General features: G+C 42.5%; 1 protein-coding gene across 1 annotated transcript in view; it reads right to left on the minus strand.

Moving 5' to 3' along the window:
• Positions 1–19,462, minus strand: part of Asph (aspartate beta-hydroxylase) — a 210,404-nt gene that overhangs the window by 75,392 nt on the left and 115,550 nt on the right. The window contains exon 13 of the mRNA XM_051160059.1: positions 137–222. Coding sequence (XP_051016016.1) covers positions 137–222 — 86 coding nt within the window. The remainder of the gene's footprint in view (positions 1–136; positions 223–19,462) is intronic.

Raw genomic sequence — 19,462 nt, forward strand, 5'->3', positions numbered from 1 at the left:
TCACAGATTATTTATTTTACATTTACTATTGTTGTTGTCATCATCATTATACTTTTCACAAATCTGCAACCCCCAACTTTTTTTTTAACAATGACGCCATTGCACATTTTTGTGCAAAACAAACCCCGCGACCTACCCTTTTCCGGAGCTTTTCTGCAGCGTCAAGTTCAGCCTTAATGGTTTTATCAAACTTGTTCAGAAGTTTAGGCTTCTTTTTCTTAACTGAAAGAGAAAAGAGAGAGAGAGAGAGAGAGAGAGAGAGAGAGAGAGAGAGAGAGAGAGAGAGAGAGAGAGAGAGAGGTGTTTCCATTTAGTTCACTTTTTGTCAAGGCAGTCATTAAAAATAAGGCTGAGAAGTCATGCTTTGCTGTTCTTCATGGAACTGCAGGAGCAGGAATGTTCCATTCGCTTTCAACCAGTGAGCACAGAGCTGGAAACTCCTAGGAAGACTCTGCCATCCTGTGGGGCTATCCTGCACTACATGGCACAGCAATTCCCTTTGTGCAAACAGAATGCGGACACCATTTTGAAGAAGTGAGTAAGCAAGCCTTTCCAACAGTGTGTGCTCACGTCAGAATTCTGTTGTTTACTTAAAATCCCCTTAATGTTATTAGATCCAGCCTGTTGATTTGCCACCAACAATCTTTGTTCTTACTGATGCTTTCGGATACCATGATCCACACCCATACTTGAGGCAAAAACCTCTGACAGAAAGTCACAACTACCCCCCCCCCATGGATTCTATGCTTCTGCTGAGAGAGGCAGGCTTCATTCTTATTCTTAGCATCACTTCTTATACCAACTAAACATAAAATAACTTTTCTTATTCTTCTCGGTTGTAAATACTACTATGCTTTCATTCATAGCTACGTGACTGGCAAAGCCTGCTGATTCAGTTTGCTAACTCTCTCCCCACCTCTCTCTTCTTCCTGAGGCTTTCGTCTCCCCACCACCCCCTACCCTACCTCTCTTTGATGGTCCCTCTATTATCATATTCATCTCTGTAGTTACTTAGCCTGAATCATAGAGTCCTTCAGGGCTGCACCGTGTCTTATGCCAAAGCTGATTCTTATCATCTATTTGGCAAGTGGCTATGCAAAGCAAAGCCCTTCCCCTGAAAGGATGCCTCCCTGCAATGTAAGGGCAGGCCTCTGGTGCAGGCTCAGTAGTACCCCTGGAAAACTCAGGTGCACAAAATTCCCCAAGAGCCCAGCCTGCCAAAGGCAGAAGCTTAAAGAATAAAACAGAAGCTTCTAGATAGAGAAGGGAAGGCACGTCTGGAAACAGAACATAATAGGACAAAAGACAACAATTCAAAGATGAATTCAATTATTTTTACATTAAACTTACAAACATAGTAACCTTTACTTTACTCTAGGACAAGGCAAGAGAGACTCCACTTGCTGTGAGTTCATAAGTATACCCACATACCCTCATCCTCTGCCTGAGAAACAAATCTTCTATGTCTCATTCACTAGCTGTTTGGGGCTCCATCAGTATTTAATAATCATCTAGGGGTTGAACGCCAAGATGAACACATGCTCGGAACATGCTCTACCACTGAGCTACCGTCCCACCTCTCTTTTTACATTCTATTTGGAGGCACGCCCTCATAAAATTTCCCAAAGCTGGATTCGAACTCATTCTCCACCTCGGACAAGTCTCGATGCTGTAATTCTCCTGCCTCAGCTGCCACACCGCCACGCCCAGCCACTGAGCCTTTCAAAGTAGACACATAAGAAACAGGGAAGGATGGTTATTTTGTTGGATTCGCATAGCTTAAGATGGTTTGTGAGGACTCTGTCTACACTATAGTGGAGACTTCTGCTTTTCAATCTTTGTGAATACAAGGTTTTTCCAAAAGTACAAAGAAAATGAGACCATGAACTTCAAATCCTCACTTCCTTTGCTATGCTATAAAAGATAAATATAATTAAAAGATACAAGAACAATGGAAGGCACAGGAAAGGCATTATCATTAAAGATTTAGTCTGCATAAAAATTAACTGTGGCTGGCAGCAGTGATGCATGCCTTTTATCCCAGCACTCGGGAGGTCGAGGCAGGTGGATGTCTGAGTTTGAGGCTAGACTGACTGGTCTACACAGTGAGTTCCCCAGACAACCATAGAGAAACCTTGTCTCAAAAAACCAAATTGTAGTTTTAGTAGTAGCAGCAGCAACAGCAGCAGCAGCAGCAGCAGCAGCAGCACAACACCCGTGATTTCTCCCATTTCCCTTTACTCTATTGCACTTCCCTCATGGAAGTTGTTTCAGAGTATGGTACACGGTAGAAGCTGAAGCTGGCCGCCAACAAAAGACCCAGAAGCTTCTCATTTTACTTGATTGGCTCCACCCAAGACAGCAAGCAAAATAATTTCTCCAATAAAAACAAATGAAAGTTAACCGTTTTCTACCAGTTGTTTTCTATGCCTACAGTGTCATGTTGTTCCGAGGATCTTTCTGAAACACAGCTTGCTCATGCTATCACAGTTTTTTTTTTTTTTCAAAGTAATCTTGTAGATTCCCAGAACACGCAAATGGTAGCCCAAATTCATTCAAATGTCAACGATCCTACTCGTGGGAAGTGACACCAAGGCCCCAAATTCAACACTGACTACTCTATCATGCATTAGTCACCAAGTAGAAGAAAATTCAGTCTTTACCTTCTAAATACTATAATTGTGTTTGGAATTCAACAGAAATCTTCACAAGGAGGCTACTTATGGGAAGTTAGCTTTTCATTGCTGTGACAATAAGCCACATGATCAAGGAATACAATGGGAAAGTTAGAGGAGATGGGGCGCATTCAGGGTGGTGTGGTCCTGGTGGCGCATGCCTTTACTGCCAGCACTTAAGAGGCAGAGGCAGGCAGATCTCTGTGAGTTTGAGGCCAGTCTGGTTGTCAAAGTAAGTCCAGAACAGCCAGGACTGCAAGAGAAACCCTGTCTCTAAAAAAGCCCCCCGCAAAACACAACCCAAACAACCAAAAAACAAAACAAACAAACAAGAAACCTAAACAACAACAACAAACATAAAAAACCAGGAAGGGTAATTTTGGCATAGGTTTTCAGAGGCCATGTTGGGCAACCAGAAAGAAGAGGATGGGGGCAGGGGGCTGGGATCACAATAGCCTCCAAAGACACACCCACCGTGAGCTAAGCTTCTTTCACTGGGCTCCACTTCTTCTTCTTCTTCTTTTTTTTTTTTTTTTTCCTTTTCTTTTTTATTTAAGTAATTTATTCAGATTTCCCAGTAGTACTGGGAGCTGGAGACAAAGACAACACAGTCTTTGGGAAAAACTTAAGCAAACCATAGCAAGTGTTACCAGGGACAAAGGCATTAAAGGGAACACTGTATTTGAGAAAAGTGACAAAGAACACTAGATGTAGGTGGAAGCCACACAGGGACAGAGAATCTGTTTCTGTCTGCGGCTGCCGCTTTGATACATTTTTTCTTTGTATTACTGATGGCTCAGAGGTTAAGAACACTGCCTGTTCTTCCAAAGGTCCTGAGTTCAATTCCCAGCAACCACATGGTGGTTCACAACCATCTATATATGAGATCTGGTGCCCTCTTCTGGTGTGCAGGTGTACATGCAGCCAAAACACTGTATACTTAATAAATAAATCTTTAAAAAAAATTTTTTTTTTTACTACTAATTGTACACAGACGTGAATTCAACTGCGTGACTGCCTCTCACGGACCCACCTGAAATGCTGTACTCACTCAAGGGCATAGTGCTTGCCTTGAGTTTCCTCACTACTATGCTTCCTTCAGCCTTTCCCAAGCTGGCCTCATGTCCCTATTTTCATCTTCTGCCCCTCCCCTGTGAAGCCTACATTTCCTTTATGTGAAACTGCATGTTAGGCTTTTCAGTGGTGTTTTCTCTACCTGGCAAACCCTTCCACTTCCTTCTGCTAAAGGATCCTCTATCTTACCACCTGCGATCCTGTTTCGAAGCCATCCCATGAAATCATCAACGGTCCTTCATCAAAAAGTAATACCTTTTCATGATTATATAACATTTTATTCCAAGAAGAAGAAGAAGAAAAAAAAAAAAAAACTACTCCTCGAGACTGTTAACCTGGTTGTATGAACAGCACTCAATCTTCTTGTTACTTCCTGACCTTTGTCCTTGCAAGTTGTTTCCACAAGGAAAGAACTGGCCTTACCATCATTGATACCTAACGTTTGGCACTTGACCTACCATAGAGAAATCCTCAAGGACTGTCTCTGAAAGTATGAGGGCATGAACGAACCAAGACATCCTAGAAGGGATGGCAGCAGTATCCGCTCGCAGTTTAAGTGTATTCGCATCCTTAAAATGAAAGCTGCGGCTCTAAGAAGCTATGATGCACAATGAGCCGAGCCCATTGCTTTAAAGAATACCTAATCCAAATTGTTCAGCGGCCCATAATGGGAAGGGCAGAGGAGAAAGACAAGGAAGAGAAGCAATCTAGGCTTGAGCTATTTGTCATAGAACACCCCACGGAGAGAACACCGGCATGCATTTCACGTGTCTTAAGCCATTTAAGTTTTTAGTGCATTTAGTAGGGCTGTACAGATAAGATAGAATATATATAGGCACAGGTAGCCAGGCGGTTCTGGGCTTGCAAGGTTCAGCTATTTTTAGTGGAACGTAAAGCTCTCCTTTCCTCCTTTCCTCCCTCCCTCCCTGCCTCCCTCTCCTTCATTATTGGACAAAGTCTCATGTAGCCCAAGCTAGCCTTGATTTCACCATGGATCTGCAAATGGACATCAGAGCCTCTCATTTCCATTGCAGGCATGACTCTAGCCATGAGTTACCACGCTAAGCTTAACAAAACACAGGGATTAAGACTGAACCCAGGACTTTCCCATGCTAGGCAAGCACTATTCCAACTGAGCTGTGTTCTAGGCCTTTCAGATTCTTTGTTTTGTTTATGAAACGAAAGTGTCACTGTGTTACTTGGATTCTCCTTGAACTTGCTGCCTCAGATGATCTTCCTACTTTAGCATCCTAAATCCCTGAGTTTTTAGGTGCAGGTTACTACACCAGGGAAATTCACTGTGGATATATAACTGGCATTTATTGAATGCTTAATTGCTTAAACACATATTCCTTACCCAAGATACATATTCTGTAAACATCAGGAACCAAGACTGGGTCTCAGGTTGTCCCCAGTAGACTGCAACACCAACACCCTTTACAATTGCTTCCTATCTCTGGCATCTGGCCCAGACACTGAGAAAGTGGGCTGTTCATACGCTCTGATGACAATGGCAGAGTGGAATTAAGTATTAGTGTACATTGTACAAAGGAATTAACAACTTTGTATTACTGTCTCTAAAGATAAAGGTAGTTTTAAAAACCATAGTAATTTTCCTTCCTCTTATGTCTTAACCACACAGTTACTTTACACAACACCCTGGCTTAGCACAAGGATGAGGATGTGAACCTCAGTGCTGCCACTTGTGGGTGATTTAGAGTATCTGCCAAGCCTCTATGCCTCCATCAGTGCAATGGCGGGAGCGGACTCTGCTTGCCCAGAGGGTGGTCATGGGCATCAAGCGCCACATCAACAGTAGTTACAACTCTTACATATGGCTTCTTAAAGTAACCTAAAATTCTGCTTTTTAATTCAGTGGAAAATCTGCATGAGCTAGCATATTAGTAAATGTGTAAAATTTGTTTGTTTGTTTGTTTGTTTTATTTCAGATTTCTTCTATGGCCAAACACTTCTCCTGTAGAAGTTCAGGTGGCTCTTTTGACCCACACTATACCTATGGAGCCACACTGTACTTCTCTTCCTCCCCAAACCCTATTACAGTTCACGAATCCCTGACCCAAAACCCCGGTGAGATGGCCCATTGAGTGGGAGCACTTGCTACTAAGCCCAATGATCTGAGTTTGAGCAATAGAGGTCTCACAACAGGAAAAAGGATTCCTATGAACTGTCCTCTGACCTCTGTGTATGTGCTGAGGCCCCTAATAAAAATAAAAGAGAAAGGAAGACAACAATATGTAACAGACAGCAAGATGCTCTAATGCGCAGGGCTGGGCAAATGGCAGCCATCTTCTCTAGTCCAGGTGGGGCTCACTTGCCAAAGATCAGCACAGCAGGGTTTATTGGAAGGAGCTGATAGAGTGGGTTGGGTCATGGAACCCTCAGCCGAGTTCCAGACACACACACACACACACACACACACACACACACACACACACACACACACCACTCACTGCATGTGGCCTTAGGATCTCTGGGAGGGGCCAGAGGACACAGGTGGGAAAGGATGAGCAGCACGGACTCCAGCTACACAGGAAAGCTATCATCCTTGCTGTGTACGGATTCTCTAGGCTCATCTGTGCTCCTGTGTGTAACCTCCCACCCACTGCTCTAAGTAAGCCTAGACACCTCACTAATTCCTCCAGGTGAACTCTAGTGAGACCACACCTTGGTCCATTGCCAGGACCTGACAAGAAGGGGATACTAGATGTTTTCAATGTGCCCAGAAGTCCAAAACTCTCTGAGTAATACATTATCACAAACCCGAGACTTGAATACACACACACACACACACACACACACACACACACACACACACACACACACTTTGTTTTAGGCAGAAACATTATTTAATGTGTATGTCTTAGTTTTCCTGTTACTATGATAAAATATCCTGAATGAAAGTCGACTCAAATGTGGAGAGGTTTATTTTGATCCACAACTCAAGGTTTCATCATGGCAAGGCAGCACCACGTGCCAAGTGCTGGAGGCAGATCGCTGCACCCACCCCAAGGAAGTGGAGAGTGGTGGGTGCCTGTGCTCACCTTACTCTTTCCTTTTTATACAGTCCAGGAAACCCAGCCTAGGGAATGATGCCACCCATGGGTGAGTCTTCCTATATCAATTAAAATAATCAACATAAGGCCCCCTGAGGCTTGCATCCCAGCTGATTCTATCTCATAGTGTTGACAAATGAGATTGACCATCCGAACATTAAAAATTGACTTCAGTCTATGCGATTCAAGTTTATATGAAATGTAAGTGAATTGCATGACAAGACTGGTGTGTCACCCTCAAGGCGCCTGCTGTGTATACGTAAATATTCTCAAACTAATGACAAGCATTTATTACAGAAGTTATCAAAGGTAGAATCTGGAGAAAATTCATCAAATTAAATTAATTACTTAATTTAAAAAGCAAAATAATTTTGGGGAAAGAAATAAGAGATTATACCATAGTAGCCGAGGAAAACGCACTCTCTTCCTAAGATGCAGGATGAAGCCAACAGCCATGTAGTGTTAACTACATTAATGTTGGTAAATAACAAGGCAAGTCCTACTAAACATTTTCATCTACCCAAATTCAAATCAGAAGTTACACTTGAGGTTTTTAAAACGAAAATCACTGACAAGTTTCAACATCAGATAACAATTAAGACAAGTAGAATTCGCCCAGCATGGTGGCACACACCTTTAATCCAGCACTGGCACTTGGGAGGCAGAGACAAGCAAATCACTGTGAGTTCGAGGCCAGCCTGGTCTACAAAGTGAGTCCAGGACGGCCAAGATAACATAGAGACACATAGAGACATACCTTGTCTCGGGGGGGGCGGGGGAGGAGGGAGACAGAATTGGAGCAGACCCCTAAAGAGTTGTATGTTAGGATTTTTTATGAAAACCTATCTGCTCAGGTGCTGGACAAGCACGCCTGCATCTACTAGTGTTCCAATGAGACCGGCAGGGGATGTGGGCCGGAGCCCTTAGCTATTTTCTCTTTCATTTAAAGGTGAGAATTGTGCAAGGTGTTCCCTACTGCTAAGCATGCCACTGGTTCTACAATCAGTTTGCTCCATACACTGAGAGACAGGCACGTTCTTCGCTGCTTAGAAACCCGGGGAAGCAGACAGTCGTGGGACTGCTTCCGGCAGGAGCCTTTGTTTGTATTCTTGCTATGCCGAGAAAGGGAAGTTAATGTATTTGATCCAAAAGTGACCCCTTCCGAGGCTTCACTCTCTTAGGCTACACATTTCATAGTATGAGTGGAAGAAGGGGTACACTCGCACCACTTTGGGGAGATGCTCTAACCTGCCAGGCTGCTGCAGCATTGTGATGGGAAGGGTGGACAGTGCCCCCTCCCCTGCCTCCTACGGTGGAGGAATAATGGACCTTTGTTCTCCTCAGAATTAAATACCAACTACAAAGCAGCAGGAGCCCAATATTCGAAGCTTACACTGAACAGCGAACATAAATATTTTTACAGCTAAGAGACACTAACGAATACAACCCAGTAAACATTATATAAAGGGCAATTGTTTTCATCTGCCCCCTTGATGGAAATTCTGTGAGATTCAGCTGGGAGCGGTCCATGGAGGCAGCAAGTATTTCAGTTCATTAAATGGAGTTGGCTGTCTCCCCATAGGGTTATTTTAATAAATTATACATCATTCCCCTTCTAGAGTAATAATCCTTTAACAGATGTGACCCCATATGTTAAATTATAAATTTTAGACACTAAGTGATGTGGTTTTTTTTAGGTGTAACTGAAACCCCATCAGTGCCAAGGCAGTCCATACTCATGCCATCTCCATGGGCACTCTTCTGGAGGGAGGAGCTCCACCCGGCTCCACTCCAGATGCAGTTCTGACAATCTTGGTCCTCTGGTTCTCTAGCCATTAACTGGGTATCTAAGCAACAAAAAGCAGGAGCTGGAGGTGCAGCTCCGGGGCGCATCACATGCTCAGCACAGGGGAAGTGTGGGTCCCCTGGTCGGCAAGGGTCAGAAGGGTGAGGGTGGCTTGATCAGGGCCGCGCTCAGCAGCAAACACAGACTGGTACACTAAGCATAGGGAAGGCATAAAAGCAGGCCAAACAAGTACAAGTTCAAATAGGAATACATGTGGGTAAAGTGCATAAGGCTGCCCATACTAACGACCTCCAACGTGGTACTACGTTAACTGGTGGTCACTAAAATCAGATTTGTAGTCTCCAGTTACCAGCCATGAAATTCTGTACAGCGTCCACTTCCAAAGTGCAGAAATGGATATAAGAACTGTGTCAGAAAATTACCTACCAAAGTGCATTAGTTTTGTTTAAACATGGCTTAAAGGTACTTGAATTCTTTCCGTAAAGGCTTTGTTTCTGTAAAACAGTGATTTTTCCCATTGACGTCAAAACAATGCCCTGTATACATTCTCCAAGCCTGGCTACGCACCAGCATGTGTGGGAGGACCTAAAGTGAACAAGGGACTCCTACACACCAGTGATGGGTAAACAGCGAGTGACTCTGAGGTACCACATCTCTGATACATCTACAGCCAGGGAGGAATGTATCACACCAATAACAACCTAGGGGATTTGCAAGATAGCTTTTAGTGCTTAATTTTCACCGAGCTGCCTTGCTATCAACAGGTTCCGTAGAGCTGATGAGCGTTTAACAGCATAATAATGACTTCCTTTAATTGTCACATAGTTTAAGACATTTGCACGGGATTCTTATTTTTACATGCATCAGAGGGGATTTCACCATCAATCTCTAAAACACATCTGACGAGCAGAATATGAGAACTTCAAGAGAGCCTTTCAAATTTGTCCCTGAAACTAAAAATGAACACCTGATATCACAGAAGTTATTGATCTTGGCTTTCAGAAGCCGTGGTTGACAGGAGAGGATGACCACAGCCTTTGGCAAACAACTCAACCGTGACCCTCTTGGTCTCCAGAGAATGAAAAATGCTTACCGTTATTTGGGCAACAGAAGGAGGATAAAACTCTTTCTGATAGTCAAACAAACAGGAAAAAGTTTAAAGTATTTAACTGGTATATTTCTCACTATAAACAAATATGATTCTAGTTTATATTAGAACCACAGAGAGTGAAACCTGTAATTTACTATAATGTAGAAGCAAATCATTACTATTCTAGACAGAGGTGCTGAAAATAACAGTACGGTAGAAGGGGCTATTTCCTTCGAGTACTAAAGTTATGGGTAAATATGATGACCATGTTTTAAATATCTCATACAATACATGAGACAGTGGTTTCCTAGAGACTGTTCATATGGCAAATTAAAGGCAGTGACTGTGAGGGAGCACAAAGCAAGTCTCTTAAACCAGTTTTAAAGGGAATCCTAAAAGCAGACCAAGTGAACAGGTCATATTTAAGAAACCAAAAATAATGGTGGCGACCAAATTTCTGCCGGAAGAAAATAGAAGGAGATGTGAACGGAGCCATAGCGTAAACACACTAACAAATCAAGAGAACAAGAAGAAGCACCCACCATCAGGAAAGAGGTTCTCCACACAGCCTAGCATTAAGAGGATAATAAGGAGACTAAACAGTGTTATCCGAATTAATTAAACAAACCAGATAAAATGAAGCAAATTTTTGACAGTCACAAACTTAAAAAGTAAGTAAAAAAAATTAAATGGAACATATATGCCAATTTTAAAACTGAACGTGTGGTTGTAAATCTTCCCACAGAGAAAATTCTAGGCCCAATAATCTCCATTGGAGAATGTTACTAAGTATTTCAGAAAGAAATAACATATAAATTCTTGAAGAAAACAGTCTGTTTCTCAACTTACATCAGAAGCCAGACTACTCTCAAGACCAACAGCAGACAGATTTTATATGAAAATAACACTGAAAGTTGTTATGCTTTTCAAACACGGGTGTAAACAGTTCTCGGCAAACATCTGGCAAGCAATCCAACGAAACAGATAAAGAAAACCATACTCTGAAATGTATACTACTAGTCTAACGTTTGAAAAACAATGAATGTTATCTATCACACTAATACAATAACTATGAAAAATAGAAGAATATATTTACAAGAATGTGCAATATCTTTTTAAAATGTCATGACATAATCCCCAAACTCAAAATTAAAAAAAAAAAAAAAGCAAGCAAATAAAAAATAGACAAGATTTGAAGAAACACTTCTTCCAAGAAGAGATAATATGAGAAAGTTGAATGAAATGTTCAAAATCATTTGTCATTATAAAAATGAAAGCTAAAACCAAATGAGAAATAAGCACAGAGTGGCTGCAGTGCTAGCAATTGCTGTGTAGCAAATGTTGGCAAGGGTGGGGGAGAACTGACACACTATCAAGAGAGTATGAAATTAACTTACATATCCATTTGGAATAGCTTAGGAATCTCTCTCTCTCTCTCTCTCTCTCTCTCTCTCTCTCTCTCTCTCTCTCTCTCTCTCTCTCTGTTTTGTTTCAAGTCAGGGTTTCTTTGTGTAGCCTTGGCTATCCTGGACTTGCTTTGTAGACTAGGCTAGCCTCGAACTCACCACGATCTGCTTGCCTCTGCCTCCCGAGCGCTAGATTAAAGGCGTGCGCCACCACCGTCCAGCTAGGAATTTATTAAGTTAAAGATACACTGTACAATACAGCTTTTCTACTCCTATTATCTCTTAAGGAAAATGAAAGCCTGAGTCTTCACATTGGCTCGTACATGGATATTCTTTTTTTTTTTTTATTAATTTATTCTTGTTACATCTCAATGTTTATCCCATCCCTTGTATCCTCCCATTCCTCCCCCCCCCCATTTTCCCATTATTCCCTCCCCTATGACTGTTCCTGAGGGGGATTACGTCCCCCTATATATTCTCATAGGGTATCAAGTCTCTTCTTGGCTACCTGCTGTCCTTCCTCTGAGTGCCACCAGGTCTCCCCCTCCAGGGGACATGGTCAAATGTGGATATTCTTAATAGAGTTGCCATGGCCCAAAGCTGGAACTAATCCAAATGTCTATAAGTGGATTGATAAACAAACTCTATTACAGCAATAAAAACGTGTAGTACTTGTCAATAAAAATGAGCCATTACAGCTGGGTGTGGTGGTGGCGCACGCCTTTAATCCCAGCACTCGGGAGGCAGAGGCAGGTGGATCGCTGTGAGTTCAAGGCCAGCCTGACCTACAAAGCGAGTCCAGGACAGCCAGAGCTACACAGAGAAACCCTGTCTCAAAAAACAAACCAAAACCAAAAACCAAAAACAAAAACAAAAACAAAAAAGCTATTACTACATGCTGTTACGTGAATCTCAAAATAACTGCTCAATAAAACGCTACCATCAAATATTGTGCACTCTCCGAGGCCACTGATTCAGACTCCTGGGAAATGAAGGTGAATGCACAGGGATCAGAGTTGATTGGTGGCTCCGTGGAGTGTGGGCGGAGCAGAAGATGGAGTTGAGAGGAACACATGGAACTTATGCGTCCCTGGCTGTGGGTTATTGTCTTGACGGTGGTGACTTTCTCTATTTGACACATATCAAAATGTCACATTGCATTTAGTGAAGCTTGCTGTGCCAACCACACATGAATAAAACCATTATAATACAAACACGTAAAACATAATTACAGTAAGATTATATTTTTAAAATTTCACAGTAATTCTTAGGGGCAGGAGACATTGCTCAATAACTGTTCTTGTAACTCCAGTTCCAGGGAATCCAATGCTCCTCCCTTCTGCCTTCCCTGAGTACCTGCACTCATGTACGTGCGTGTGTACACACACACACACACACACACACACACACACACACACACACACACTAATTGAAAATAAATCTTTAAAGAAGCAAAGGAATGATTCTGAATATCAGGGCTGACCACTTTTTTGGATAGTGTTTAGGTTTCCATAATTATCTTAAGAAATTCTATTTTGTTTGTTGTTCTAAAGTGAAACAACTAAGAAGTCCAAAGACTGTGATGTTGGCTCTGTCTGAAAAGCCAAAACTCCTCACATAATCCTGTCAGATCACTTTAAATGGCTGTACCACTGCTGTGGGGTAGGAAACTCCAATACAGGATATGGCAGCATCCCTGAGGCACATTGGGAGCAGCGCCTGTGCACTCTGGCACACCCTTTCTGAGGCCTCACCTCATGCTAGTTAGATTCCACACTAGCCAAATATAAACACAAACTCAGATGGCCCAGATAATGGCTAGGACTGTAATAAGTACCAGAGCAAGCTGAAAATGATAGTCGAAATAAGAATTACAGTGTGCCTACACACGGGCAGCTACTTCTACTTGGGTCAGTGCAACAGAACTCGGAAGAGTCCAGTCTTTGGAGCCTTAAAACACAGATTTAAGTTGGGGTACATGAAGGAGGAAAGTTTATTCCAAAGCAAAGGGGAAGTGTGGAGGTAAAAATAGAAGGAAGCAAGTTCAAGGATTCAGACCGTAGGAACAGGGCCAAGACTACATGTTGGCCTGAAACCCAATGACATGGTTCTCTGAAGCTGTCCCAGAGAAGGCCGAATTTGCTCTGCAGACGTTATGGTGTTACTATGGCTTTAATGGTGACCATAAAGGACCGGCTTGAAGCTTTCCTGGTACATGCATAAGCAGAAATAATGGATTAGCAGACAGATCCTAGAGATATGATGACCACAGGTAAAGTCACAGGGCCAAGAGGATGGCAGCACGGGGAGAGAAGTGATTACACTTCTGGCGTAAACTAATGACCAAATGATAAGAGAGAAAGAGAGGCATTGAAAATAAAACCCGACAGAGGAAGGACAGCGGGCTACCAAGAAGAGACCTGATACCTATGAGCATATACAGGGGGAGGAGGTCCCCCTCAGTCACAGTCATAGGGGAGGGGAGTAAGGGGGAAAATGGGAGGGAGGGAGCAATGGGAGGATACAAGGGAGGGGATAACCATTGAGATGTAATATGAATAAATTAATAAACTAAAATTTTAAAAAAGAAAAGAAAACCCGATCTCCTATGCGTATACACTGTCATGCTGTTTCCCATAATGCATTACTGAACATACTGTCACTTAAAGAGAAGGTGGTGACATTCCAAAATATCACAGATTATTGTCATCCCCAAAGATACACTACGCTATGATCCTTTATATGAATAATGTGTGGTTTATTTTTATGCAACAGCACACCACATGTTTTGGTTTTTAACAGATGGCAAACTCTTTATACCCTGGTTTTAAGCTTGCACACTGGGAACAAAAACTATTTATACAGTAAACACTTTAGCTGATCCTATCTTTGGACAAGTTTAATTAAAGAATGTGATACCAATTGCACAATCAAGGAGACTCATGGGAGGAAGCAGGAACTTGCTTCTTTGCTGAATACATTATTTCACCACAGCAACTTAAAGCATACATGGAAATTAATGGCACTGTTGAGTCTTACAATAAATCCCTTAAGCATTTAGCTTTTTCTGTTGGCTGTTTTCAAACTCCACTTTAACACCCAAGGTGGAAAGAAAACTTAACTTGCTATTTATTTAATGAGACGCCACCACCAGCATTCCTCTAATGGCTCCCCAACATGCTCACACTTCATTCAGCTTGTTGATGCTCACTTTCCATAAATACACACTTCACAGAGACCCAGCCCTGGAGAATTAACATCCTTCTCTTGCAATTAAGACATTAAGAACACTAGGTTGTCATGTCAACAGTTTACCGCATTCATCAAAAGCCTCGTGGAAAAGGAACAAAAACACAGATTATTAGCTTTCTTTTCAGCAGCATCTGAATTTGGAGATCATGAGAATTTTATTTAAGACTACATTTGTTGTTTGTTTGTTTTCTGGATCTCTTAAATCCTAGGCTGGTCTGAGCCAAGGAGTGACCTCGAATTCTTTTTTGTTGTTGTTGGTGGTGGTGGTGGGTTTGGTTTTTAGGGACAAGGTTTCTCTATTTTAGCCCTGGCTGTCCTAGAACTCTGTACCAGGCTGGCCCTTGAACTCAGAGATCAGCCTGCTTCTGCCTCCCAAGTTCTGGGATTAAAGGTGTGAGCCACCTTAAAGGCTTGACCTTGAATTCTTGATACTCCTATTTCTCTCTACCCTTCAAGTCTCGGAATTAGAGACATTTGCCACTGTGCCAGATCTCTGGGCATCTTGTTTTGTTTTGTTTTTATTGTTTTGTTTTGTTATTCCAAAGGGGTGGTAAAAGTTGATCATATCTATATGGCAAGGCACCTGGAACAAAGCAATACACTCAAGTACCATAGAAACTGCAGGAATGCAAGAGCATGCATTGATTTTATATGCGGAAAAAGAAAGGTTGCCTGAGCCTAAGTGATGTGTTCAGAGTCAAAGGACAAGAAAGGAAGTGGTAGACCAGAGACCCCAGCTCTGCTCCAGGATCCTTTGTGTCTCGCAGCCACAACCCTCTTGTTTGAAATACTTGATTTCACACAAATAGCAGGATAAATTGCTTGTGAGTAGGGGGAGAAATGGCTGTGCTAAAGGCTGAACAGGTTAATGCTCTCAAGTCTCCTGCACTGTCTGTGAGGCTCTCAACACCCAGAGTTCAGACTCACCCTTGATCCTAAAACCTCAACAGAACCTAGTCCTGGTGCCTGAGAAACGGGGAGTGAGTACCCACCCCCTGCCAACGCACTAACCAGTGCGAGATGCCGTTCATCTGAAAGGCAATTTAAAGACACTTCTCTTCTTCTTCTTCTTCTTTTTTTTTTTTTTTCTTTCCAACAAGTCTCTTCACTTGTATTTTATAATCACTGAGAAATACTCAAGGAAGTGCACTGTCAAGCTATTATCATGCTTCTCAGGGGGTAAAATACAATCTGCCTCCGGCCTCCTTCCTCACAAGACACAGAGGTATGCAATTAATGGCACAACAACACATACCCTGCTGGGTCCTATACTGCTCGACTCTCATGACTGTCTGCAAATGCCATGAAAAAAAAAAATATACTGCGGAGAATCGCACACGGGGTTCATGGCAGCAGTTAAAAAGCAAGATGCAGTATGAATCAAAGTGACAAGGCACAGAAATTAAAAGCTCACCCAAGTTCATTGGTTTTATGTTGAGGCTATAATTTGCAATTAATGCTATGTCCAGCCTCTGGCTCGCCGCAGAACACCAGTAATAACAGCACTAACACGTCGGTACACACACTGGGAGCCAGTGATCTCTTAGGGAAGAGGAGACAAATTTCCATGAAGCATAAAAATCAAGGTTATTACCCGAAGCACAACTTTATCAAACCCTGACTTTTACATAAAGGCTAACAACTGAAAGCGTCATGCTGTATAAACAGATTTTATCCAAGCTGAGTTTTAAGTGTGATTCACACATCTCGAACAGCAACAGTAACATAGCTGACTAGGATCTAGACAAAGAACACGTAATTTTAAAAGGAGTTGCCAACAAAACCCAGCACGCGAACCAGACCAGGATACGCAGGGGGCAGTCCCATCAATGCACTGAGCACTCAAAAGTAGAGAAGGTATGGATCTCACTGTATAGTGAGTTAGTTGTGCCCCCAAGGGTTGAGTGCTCTGTCCTGCAAAGCTGTTTCATAGAGAGTGCTGCCCCTCACATCCCAGCTGTGCTGCTCTTTGCAATGGAGATAGGTTTCCTGGGTGTAGAAATTACTATAGTTCTTTTCTGCACCGACCTACTATCCCACCATTAAAAATAAGTGGGTGTCGGAACTCACGGTGCTTTTATTCAAGGGGCAGCCCGAACGCCAATGCCGTGCAAGAATGGCTGTAGTCCCAAGACACAGTGAAAGGAAAATATAAGAATACATAAAGTTTCTTCCCTTATTTCCTTCACTGGGACATATGGATGTCTTCTTTCTAAAAACTTAACTCAAAAGTAAAAAAAATAAAAAATAAAAACAAACAAACTCTATATTGTCTGCTTTGACCATAACCAATTGGACAAATGCACAAACATTCTGGGTTTAGAATTCACAACGTAACTGTGTCCACATCTGCCTTAAGGGGTCAACATTTAAATGAATGACCTGGGAGAGAGCCATGAAAGAAATTTTAACCATCTCTGTTATTTTTCTTTATTAAGTTTTATTCTTTTGACACCAGGTTGTCCTGAAACTTGCCATATAAACCAGGCTGGCCTCAAATATGTGACCATCTTTCTGCCTCTACCTGAGAGCTAAGATTACAGGTGTGTGCCACTGTGTCTAGCTCCTCAGTTGTGTTTTCTTGTTACTTCAGTATGTTAAACAACAACAACAAACAAACAAAAAACAGTTCTCTCTGGAAACCCCAAAAGGGTCCACCCTAATGTCCAGTCAAAACTGCTGCCATCTGAGTGACAGGCTCGCAAGACCCTGTGAGAAAAAGCCAACCACAGGTGAAAGTCACTTCACCGAGTGTAGGACTATAACTTCAGTAACTGCTGTGTCCCTGTCCTCAGATATCCTGCAGTCAGTGCATGAGTAGCACTGAATCCGTTGCCTCAAACAGCTGAACAACTCAGCGGCCAGAGAGGAGTGTCTCCGCTGCTGGACGCACTGGATGGTGAGAGGAGCACAGTGGAGTCAGCAGCCTCAGTGTGCAACCTGGAAGAGTGGAAGTGTGTGCCTCCCACCCAGCGGCCAGAGAGGCCTGGGGTCCCACCTCAGGCAGCACGTTTGTAGCACTAGAAAAACCCCAGGGTTCCTCCCATACGGCTAGTGACCATCACCCTGTACCAGAAAGCCTGGGCCTAAGAAATAACCACATCTTCAATAATACCTGAAGACGGAGTACATGAAGATGGCAGCTGAGAACTTCTGTAATCATTCTCCCTTCATTCTGGTTCAAGTTTGTGGGGCTCAGGAAAGGAAGGTAAAAAGGAGGAAGTCTGTAAGTGAGATGAAACACGGGTGACAAAGAGGGTAGAGGAGGTGAAGAAGTGGCAACATTCTATGGTGCTAAGTGAGGTAGTAGACGGGTATCTTCCCGGGAGAAAGTGATAGATCACCCAGAGTGAAAACAGACAGGACCTTGTTTGTTTTCTCTATTATGGGTGTGATAGGTGCCCTTACCAATAGGGGATATGTCACAAGCAGATGCCTGAAGCTGCAGACACAACCAACCCTCAGATCTATATGTAAACACCCATTTTTAAGTATAACTCTCAAATATAGGCACACTAAGAGATTAACAAAAATGACTAATAAAATAGAACAAGTATAGTCATGCATTATAATAGAAAGGGTGGTGCTCTTCTCTGTCTGTCTATCTGTCTGTCTGCCTGCCCTGTCTCTCTCTCTCTCTCTCTCTCTCTGTGTGTGTGTGTGTGTGTGTGTGTGTCTCCCTCAAAATATCTTAGTGTACTGTACTGTTCTTAGGAAGATGTGGCTGATCCATGTGAGAGAGAGTCTCTTGGACTTTGGTTCACAGTGACCTTCAGATGGAGAGATTGCTGTATTTGCGTGTCATTGGCCATGAATGAGCAAGCAAACCACAGATAAATGTGAATCATGTACTTTCTACCGTAAATAAAATGTGTTTAAGGGAAAATATAAAATTATATGGTAAGAATTACTGCTTTAAATGCCAGCAGAAGCCACTAGCTGAACCATAAAACAGAAAACACTACAGGAAAAGTCCCATGGAAATCCAAATAACGAAATTCTCACTGTACCTTTGGAACTATCGCGCTGCCGGTTTTATGTCTCATTTAAATATAAACTACCCATAGGTCTATTTATTTATAGCATATTTTTCTTTTAAGTTTAATTTTAAGTTGGTCTAGGTATACATAAGCAATGTTAGTCTTTAATTGATAAAAATATACTGATACGGTGTTGATAAAGTCGTGGGAATTATCCTGACTTAAAGATAGTGCCACAATTCACATCGATTAAAAGGAAAAAAAAAAAAAAAAATCAAGATCCTAACAGGCCATTTAAGATACTCTAACAGTTTCTTCTCCTCGCTGTAAGAAGCCTGTTTTCCTTTCCTGCCCACATTGTCACAGTCATTACACAAATCAGTGTTGGCAAATGCAGCAAGCTCAACAGGAAGCATTAGAATGGGATTTTAATGATAACGAGGAAGTTGCCATTATAGTCCTGCAGGGTGTTTGACTGAAGCAGCACTCTGGTGGAAACAGGTGCCCTGGGTTGTCACGTGACCTGCGGTATAGTTAAAATCCTGTACTGAGAAATAGAAAGAAAGCAAGTGTGTATTTCGACACAGCTGAAGACCTCTACTGTACTTGCTGAGCCTGGTAATATATGCTGGGCTTCTTTAAATCATTCAAATTGCTGTAATTAAACTTCTCTCTAAATCAGAGTTATATAAGAGTCAGAAATCTCCTATAATTAACTTATCTGTAGAAGTAATCAGACAATAACGGCTGATGTATTTTAGGAGCCACTGACACTACTGTAGCCGTTGAGTGTAATGACGAGAATAAATCGTGAGCGGCAGCTAGCGTGTAGCCTCTCTTCTCGCAGCTGCAGGCTGCGGTCGAGATTCTTGGCCAAAGCTTTTTGACTGAGTTGGTTTCAACATGCTATGCTCATGTTGCTCGCCTGCAAACGTGGAGCGGTCAGTAGGACCGAGGGATGCGGCCTGAACTGAAGCGCCAGCCAAGCCTAGATGGGATGCTGGTACTAATGACGAGGAGCGCCCTGTGGGTTTGGACTGCTACGCCGACCACACAGCGCGCACATTCAAGGCAGAGAGGGCCTGACTGAGCTCATGCGTATCA

Source organism: Acomys russatus, chromosome 2 (genome assembly GCF_903995435.1).
Source record: "Acomys russatus chromosome 2, mAcoRus1.1, whole genome shotgun sequence".
NCBI lineage: Eukaryota > Metazoa > Chordata > Mammalia > Rodentia > Muridae > Acomys > Acomys russatus.